This window comes from Phaethon lepturus, unplaced genomic scaffold, assembly GCF_000687285.1.
Source record: "Phaethon lepturus isolate BGI_N335 unplaced genomic scaffold, ASM68728v1 scaffold19051, whole genome shotgun sequence".
Lineage (NCBI taxonomy): Eukaryota > Metazoa > Chordata > Aves > Phaethontiformes > Phaethontidae > Phaethon > Phaethon lepturus.
Genome location: NW_010520020.1, coordinates 5329 through 14225, shown reverse-complemented (window position 1 = coordinate 14225; position 8897 = coordinate 5329). Strand labels below are relative to the sequence as shown.

Here is an 8897-nt window from a genome sequence, read left to right as displayed (position 1 = left end):
TATCTGCATAGGAGCTGAAGGGCACCGGTGATGTGTAGTATGGTATGTTGGCCTTAACAGCCCTAGTTACTTGGGTAAAGCTTAAGTCTTCATAACAGACTGGATGCAGTATATTGCAAACCTGTCTTAAAAAAAAAAAAAAAGGCATTTGGAGGAAGCAAACAAATGTTGTTTCCCTTCTTGGCTTAGTCAGCAATGAGGAAAAGGAGTGGCTAAGCCAGAGGGACAATATTTACACTTCCTATGTGTGACACATGCAAGGGGTCCCTGACAAAGGAAGATGCTGACGTGAACTTTTGAACTCTACATTTACAAATGTCCTGTAACCTCATAGCTTCTGTTTTTGCAGTAGTCTGAAGTAAACTCACTTATCTTCAAAGACTAGAACTGTATAGATAAGCTCGTGGCTATTTTGAAAGCTATGCCCTGAGGTGTGCTGCATTCTTGTGTGCTCAGCCCTACCACCTCATGGTGCAGAGACATGACACTCACCTCGTTCTTACTGTCTTGGTGTTGACTCAGCAATTGGCTTCTGCACTCCAAAGGCAGTGATAAAAATATTCACAACCACTATGATGAATACTAGTCCAGTTGCGAGGTTGTTGAGGAAATCCAGCCTTCCGTGTTTTGCAGGGTTGTTAAGGTCATATTTTACTTCAAAGAGAAAGGAAAAAAAAAAGTTTTAATTACATGTATCTTTCAAAATCCAGAATAAAAGTCTTCACTACTCGTGTAGTTCAAGAATTTCTCTTACACTGAGCTATTTGCATCAGTCATACTTAAAAGGGAAGTAGGATTCTGCAGTGTCAGTAGAAGTGCTAAGGGGAAGATCTTTAACCACAAGGAGCCGATTAGCTTCCAGTAATTAGTACCTAATCTCTGTGGCCGCACATGGAAAGCAATGGATACATAAACATTACTGGAAATCTTCTGAGTTCTTGATCTCAGTTTTATTGCAGACTTCAAGCATTTAAAAATTATTTCAGCCATGAATACATGCAGCTTGAAGCCCCGACAGGATGGAAGGAAGCTAAATTTCCTACAACTGAAGTGCTACGGGTTCTTCACAGACAGCCCAATCTCTTCACCAGTGCTGGATTTTTTTTTTTTGTACTGGTGCCCTTCCCCAGCTGCACTCCCTGCTTTGCCACTGATTCTGTTTTTATAAACCAAGGGCATTATATCTGTCAGGCAGAGGAAGATTTCCAAGCAGTGTAGCTGCACTCCTTTTTACAGAGAGCATCAGCTGTGTAAACATTTGCTTTTGTTTCTCGCAGTTGTTCTTTGGTTGAACTGCTAATGGGAGCGGGGGAGGAACACACAAGGAAGATGGCATTAATTTAGTTTAAGCTTTGATTCCAGGCCTTGTGAAAACACATAAAATGAGTTACATTGGACTGATAATAGAGTTGGCGAAAGAGGAAAGCATGTGCTTGTACAGGACAGTACGAAGTCTGGGGACGCTTGCCTGATACCGTGCGGAAACCCCCGATTTTCCTCTGCCTCTCTTCTCTTGCAGTAAGGGCTCCGCAGCTCAGACCCTCTGCTAAATGTCTTCCATGCTGGTGGAATGAGTGCCAACGAACTCTGGAACGTGTTTGGAGGATGTTTTTTGCCTATTAAGGCTCCTAGTTCTTAAATGCATAGATCACTTGCGTGTGCACGTACAGGACATGTGAGAGAAAGTTTATACCTGACAAGTTTTTACAGCAACATAAATAAAACCTTGAGCTCCCTCTGAGAGGCGCATACCTAGAGCTTACGGCTCTACTGCATAAGCTAAACTCTGCTATTTGCTTTTAACATCATGACCCTGTCAACGCTTGCAGAACTTAACCAGAGAACCAAGACTCACTTGCTTGTTGAAGCAGTTAAGTAGAAGTGGTGGCAAACACACTCGTGATGCTGCAGTATTAAAAGCCAGGTTCACCCGCTGTCCCTAATTAAGAAGTCTGATGCTGTTTTGGTTTCAAGGAATTCTGGGCGACCGTTCAAGTCCTGTTCGCTAAAGCAGTATAGTCAAACATCACGGGCCGGTCAAAGCACTGAAGAACAGCGTGGCGGAACTATCTGAAAAGCTTAAGCTACTGCACACCTCTATAGGCGTGAAATAATTTAAGCTCAGCAGTACTTAAACCGGAAAATGCTGTCTGTAAAGCATCTGGAGCTACATGGATGCTTGCATCCCAACAGTACCTGGAAGGACTCTAGTACCGTCATGTGAATGAAGCAGAATAAATGGAATGGAACAATTAACTCTGAAGTATGGGAAAAAGGCATTTCAGGTAGTTGGTTTAAAACAGAAAAGGCAGTAACTGCCTAACATGTTTTGTGAGTTAAAGGAAATCATGCTCCAAGGAGAGTGGACACTTTCAGAGCTGTCCCTTTGTCCAAATACGTGTCAGTTTAGGTGGTGCTCTAAATTTTGAAGCAGAATTGCAGTAATCCTATCTTTGTGATTATAGTACTTACGATGAGGGTGTTTGCGAAAACGTTCTTAAGAACAGTTAGTCTTTAAGTATTTTATTATAGTGGGATTAGATTACTATGATTTCATGCCACTTAAGCTATTTCAAGACATTCTTTGCTTTTCTTCCAAACAGTTAAGATTAGCAAATCACTTTCAAGAAGTTTGCCAAATATTTCTCAAAATGTTTTTGTGAAAGGGTCTTTTGAAGGAGGAAAAGCTTTTAATCCCTAGTAGAGAACTGTGAAAACTTGTAGCTCCTGGGATAAACCTCTGTCTCAAGGAAAGAAACTGGATGGTTGCAGAGACTTTTGTTTGGAGTTGCGAGAGCATGTAAGAGGCAGAATTTTGCGGCTGGACAGAAAGGCAAACTGTTCCTGCGGGCCAGAACTGCCAAATGCATATTGTGAAAAGCAAGTTCTTGCTACGATGCCTGCAGCTTTGTACCTTCAGATTCTATTGCCTGTCTTCAGTATACTTCTGAGCTCAGCACGGCGGCACCGCTCCAGCAGCACCGCACTGTGCGCCGAGGGCTCTGCCACCCTCGGTACGGCAAACCTACCGCCGCCGCTGGCTGCAGAGCGCAGGCTGAGCTCCTGACGAACCTCGCTGTTTGCTACGTGGTCTGTCAACGCTACCTCGGCCCAACTTTGGAGCTGGGGCTGCTGGGTACGCTTTTTACTCTCAATGTGACAGAGACAAAAATTACAGAGATGGAAGCCACTTTGGCAATGTCTGGCAAAAAAAAAAAAAAAAAACCACATTAAAAAGCAATTTCTCAGTGTATATTGAGAAATTATTGCCCAAGACAAAACAGGGAACTTGTTTACAGCCTCAAAGCCTGCTTGACTGAAACAACCATCAGGGAGATGCCTTCAACCAAGAAACACAGGAGTGTTTTGCTGATTGTTCCATGACTCTCTTCCCACATTCCCCAGTATCATCAGGTTGATTTTTCCAGTCCCTTTCTGGAACCTACTCTGAGCCTGGATTTTGCTTGGGTACCAACTCTACCAAATGCAGACACAGCTGTATTCTTACTCTTTCATGAGAAAGAAAAATGCAACATCAGCTGTGTATCAATAGCACAAGCCTTATGTATCCTGATTTCCTAGCAACTTCCTCATTGAACAGAAAGTTGTTTCTTTCAGTTGTGTTCAAAAACGAAACATTGAAAGACTAACAAAGACGTCTAAGGTGGCACCTGTAGCTTGGTAAATGCCATGTGTGAACTCTGGCTATCACCTTCAAGGCTTTTCACTTACGGTAGACTTAAGATCTGTCATATAGAACCCATTAATTTAAAGGGAAAGATTTAAAACTAGTTATGAGAATAAATGATCGCGTATCACTAGCAAAAGAAGTGATCCATAGCTGTTTCCTACCAGTGAAGGCGTCATTGATTTCAGTGAATCACGGGGTTCACCTCACGCGGAAACCTAAATATTTCCTCTGATTTCCACAGGTATCTTTGATCGACTCTCCAAAGTTATGGTCTAGGGTTTTGGGTGCTGCTAATGAATGCCACAGGTTTTCAGCAAATTTGCAAAGTGCCACTGGATTCCTTCTGCATTCTGCCTTGCAAAAGCGTGGGGGAAAGTATCACAGTAGGTTAAGACAGCAAAGAGCAGTACTGAAGACTTGTTTAAGGTCAAAACAGAAAAATCCCATTTCCAGAAGAGTGCTGTCTCTTCACTCTTCCTGGAGTTTTAGTTGGGCTTTTTTGGGTAATTCATTCTCACTTAGTGATGACATTGTTTTAGAAATGAGCCTGGTTCTATAGCTACTTAGATCAATATTCTCCCTTACAGAATAAGGCAGAGGGTGTGGGACATATGTGTGCTACTAAACTAGTGATACTAACTTAAATTACCTTATTTTTAGTGATAAGTACTGGTCCTTGTGCCTCACAGCATTGTATCTATTGATACTGAATAGTGGAACCTCTATTTTTGAGAACAGCAAAGACGTGGCATTGAACTTCTAGGAATGTGAAGGTCCGTAATTCAACAAATAAGACAGAAAGGAGGGGGGGAGGGAAGGGAGCAGGGGACTAATTTAACAGCTATCTCATTAAATGTGTCCAAAGCATGCACTAACACAACTCCTATTTGAACTCATGCTCTCGAAATGATTGCTAGCGTATGTTAAAGGTATTTTACATCACATTTCTTTGGCAGAAAGAAGAAAAGGTTTCCCTAGCAATAAGCAGAATTCAGGATAATCCATCTGAAGTCCCAGCATGCTACCTGGACTGTGTTTTCACATTATATGTCATTTCAAAGTTTTTAACTGAAGTCATAGTATGTGGATAATAGATGAGGCATCTTCTTGTGGCAAAATCTTGCTCTAACTAAACTATTTTTCTTTCTAACTTCAATTTCAGTTTAACACAGGTTTGAAAATTAACAATAACAAGTACACTTCTACCATTCCTCACCCAGAGATGTAGGATGCTTTGAATAATTTCCTAAATTTAAAACTAAGGTGTTTTTTTCATTATTGTCAAGCCTTTGCTATGCAACCTTTGATTTGATTGCTGAAACACAAACAAGCCGGAGACAATATGCCACACCAACATGAAGATGGGACATTTCAACTTTCACCTCTGTTTCGGAGTTCTACCTTCCCAATATATTCCTATAATATTACTTATGATATGACTGATATGGAACAAATACATTTTGGTCGTAAGACTAAGTAACAGGTCTTGGAAGAAACAGTATTATGTAACTGGGCAGGCTGCATGATCCTGTCTGGCCTACTAATGTTTCTTTTACAGTATTTCATCATTTTCCTTCCTCCTCAGGCCTTCTGAGAAGAAAAATATTCATGCTCTGGGCAAATGAGTATGAGGAAGTTGATCAAAACCGAAGATTCCACATAAAGCTGCCATTACTCCTTTTACTGCATTATTTCAGTGGTCTTAAGAGAAAACTTCAACCAATCCTGAGGTAAGAACTTTCAAATATAACATCTTTTTAAAAATAAAAGGGAAGTTTATATAGCACCTTACATACCATCTTATAGATTGCAACCTATAAGAAAAATACACGTCAACCAACAAATATAACATCTTTTTAAAAATAAAAGGGAATTTTATATAGCACCTTACATACCATCTTATAGGTTGCAACCTATAAGAAAAATACACGTAAACCAATGGTTCTTGCTGTTGCTACCTACCGAGGAATATCAGGAGCACTCCCACCATAACTTGCAGCGTGAGCGACAGGCTGATAAGAACGATAAGTGGGATGTAGAAGGAAAAAGAAGGTCCTTGCTCCATCACAGCTTTCAGCTGGGATGCATTGGCCATCAGCAGGGCAACGTCCAGCATGCTCTCCGCGGCGCTCTTCTTATTGGCATAGTGGTTGATATTCATAGGTCCATTTCTTTGAAACCACTGTGACATTCTGCGCTAAAATTGGGAGAGGGGAAAGAGGTTATTCACATCTCTCTCAATTGGTGTAGTGAGCGAGAGATGTCTTGGCTCATCGACTGATCTCTGTAATGATACTGACAGAGTAACAGCGGTACTATCAGTGCATCTTTTTCACTGTTGCCGCCGTCCTCCATCTGCTGAGAGAGCGGTAAATAGCGTCTGCGCAGGACTTTGGCAAATACACTTTCTCCAGCTTGTAGGATCAGTCTGAACCGTCAGTATGTTTCTACTCTGAGAAAAGAAAGGTTGAAAAAGCTGAAAAGTTTGCACTGAGAGAAGTTGGGAGGGAAAAATCACTGTAAAACGATCAAGTGAACAACAAACTGTTGCAACTAATTCTCCGAAAGACATACTTAAAAACCACAAATATTTTTTAAATTCACCATCTGTCACCACACACCTATATAGTTCGTTAATTACTCATGAGTCTTATTTTGAGGATTTATGTGGAAGTTGGCCACTGTATGAGCTTTGCTTGACTTTTTTTTTGCTTCTTACTCCACCATGCCACTCTCCAGGTCCACCCACACACAGTGAACTGTTATTCTGTTTAAATATCCTATGATCTGCGGTTGGCAAGCACTGCGCAATTACAAGGCAATCTTTCCTTTCCATTTTCGCAGCAGCAGTGGGGTTTGATTTGATTTTTTTTAAATTCCCCTGCAAACAAACAGGAAAATAAAAAACAACTACGGGGCAAAACCAGAGCTAGTTAACCTGGCGGGATGAATAGAATAAGTGTTTCCTGATGACGATTCACGTGACCCAACTTGGAATTTGACAGCTCGTCTCCCAGGGATGCCTATTTCTCCATGGATTAGATGCAGCTTAGGGTAACTAGGTTAGACTTGGATGCCTAACTCCATGATGAAGAAAGAGTACGTAACCCTCTTTTCTGCAGTCTCTGAACAGGTGAGAAACTACATCCTCACTGCTCTTACTTCTAGACTTTATTTTCAAAAATGATACACGAATATATTAAGAGTAAGCTTATTCTACTTGACTTCTTTAAACCTGCTTCTCAGAGACTTTTTTACTGCACGAATGTGTTCCCGCTTGCCAGCAAACACTGTGAGGAAAGTCTCTCTCTGAAGGTTAGTTCAACTGCAGAAAACACCCTCTAATTACTCTCTTCAGCAGCACTAGCAACTATCAAATTTCCAGCTCCAAAGCCAGGTTTGCCAATGTCCAGACTTAAAAGTGTCCTTTTAAGTAGGACGGAGATTGGTGCACATGGCAAACACATTGCTAGTTTTTCCAGGGCATTCAAATACCAAACTTGACCTATTTTCACCAGACACGTTGTAATCAACCACCATCTAAATATTTTACTGAGAGAAAAATGTCATAGAGCAGCAGCAGACATTTTTTCTGCAAAGAGAAGGAAGCCATGCAGTCATAGCTTCACGCAGATGGCTTCTTCACTGAGCCCAAGCTCCCGGGAAGAAAACGGCTCCAAGACGGATACTGACTTCAGCCCGGTAGAACTCGATACCCATTGGTTTTGTCTATATCCCACAAGCTAAAAATGCAATGTGGCTGGGGAATCTGTCCCATATTTGTCACCTTTTCTCTCCTCTTCCCACCACTCTGCCTCGTTAAACCGAACTACAGCTTCATAAAAAAACCTGAAATTCTAGTATACCACCCACCAGAAGCACAAAACCAGGTGTGGGTGTTCATTTCCCTATGGAAAGCAGCACGGAGTATACTATGGTACAGTGAAAAGCCAAAGACACACATTTAATTCTGGATTACTTAATGCCAGCAGTGTAAGAGGGGACGGGCAACCAAGTGTGTAACGGTAGAATTCAGCTTCTGGGCATGAATTTAACAGGAGCTCTTCTCAGTAGACTGTAGAAGTAATATGATCTATTTTGTCACAAGTTCATAATAGAGGAAGTTTTTGCCTATGTCTAGTGGCTAATTAACTCCTTCCTGCCCCCCAAAAATGACTTTGAAATATCTGTTGGGTCTAATGAGGCTGCTGCGTGTAACATGGGCAAAAACCACACGGGTAGCTATGACTCAGTTCTTAATCCCGATGGAAGGCGACTGCAGTGAAAACATGACGACCGGCTTCTTTCTTTTCACTTGATGTAGGAATGTGATCATGTTTGACATGGCTTTTTTTTTTTTTTTTTTGTTTAAACTATACAGAAGAGTAAATAGTCTGGGCTACATCTTCCTTTCAGTTACATCCGTGACTACATGATGTAAGACAGTTTCTACATCAACGACAGAGTATGATCTTTTCTTTTGCCTGGGGAAATGTACTGCTGTGCTTCTAGGGCCTTGCTGTTTGCTAATTTTCGGTATGGTCAAGCTGCAGGTGGAAATAGCAGGCTATGGGGCTTGAACCACGGTGGAAGCAAAGGGCTCGAGTCACTTCTGAACTCCAACAAATGGAGAAGACTTTTCAAAGTAGGGTGCTGCTAAGGCAAACCAAGGCAAAACTTATTCCTGGAATGACAGCTCCCCTACTTACTATGCTTCGATTCCAAAAAATGGCATTTTACTCTGTTTAGAGGCTTTCAGCTACCACTCCTGAAAGCAGAGCAGTTCAGAAGTGGAACTGGGCACGCGGAGGACTGAAACACCGCGTACACTCTGCAGAGCTTCTTCTCAGCCTGCGATGGTGCCTTCTGCCGGGAAAGAGGGCCTGTAATCGCGAAAGCCCCAGGAACAACCACTTCCCATCTCCTGATTGAGAAATGGAGCCTCCCGACTCGTGCTGGAAAACCGTAAAACCAAGTAAGAAAGCAAAGGCGCCTGGACGCAAGTCGAAGGCATCGTAACAAACGCAGTCAGTCCTACGGCAGCAGTTTTTAAAACCAGGCTGCGTGTGACACAGCAATATATAGACGGGCAATGAAAGGAGAGCTGTTGCCTTAACCCCGGGATAATGGCCGTCAGGCACAGCAGTAATTACACGGGGACTTTGCCGCGTGGCCCTGTGGTTTCGGGGAGATTCCCGGCACGTCG

General features: G+C 42.1%; 1 protein-coding gene across 1 annotated transcript; it reads right to left on the bottom strand.

Moving 5' to 3' along the window:
- Window positions 1-499: 499 nt before the first annotated feature.
- NINJ1 (ninjurin 1) lies at window positions 500-5882 on the bottom strand. The gene is made up of 2 exons (XM_010297256.1): window positions 5654-5882; window positions 500-654 (listed from the first exon to the last, which is right to left on the bottom strand). The coding sequence occupies exons 1-2, from the start codon at window positions 5880-5882 to the stop codon at window positions 500-502; spliced, it is 384 nt and encodes a 127-aa protein (XP_010295558.1).
- Between the last annotated feature and the right edge of the window lie 3015 nt (window positions 5883-8897).

Coding starts and splice junctions, on each gene's coding strand:
- NINJ1 (XM_010297256.1), bottom strand. CDS start 5,882: ATGTCACAGTGGTTTCAAAGAAATGGACCTATGAATATCAACCACTAT. Junction 655..5,653: donor AGTGCTCCTGATATTCCTCG/GTAGGTAGCAAC, acceptor TTCTCTTTGAAG/TAAAATATGACCTTAACAAC.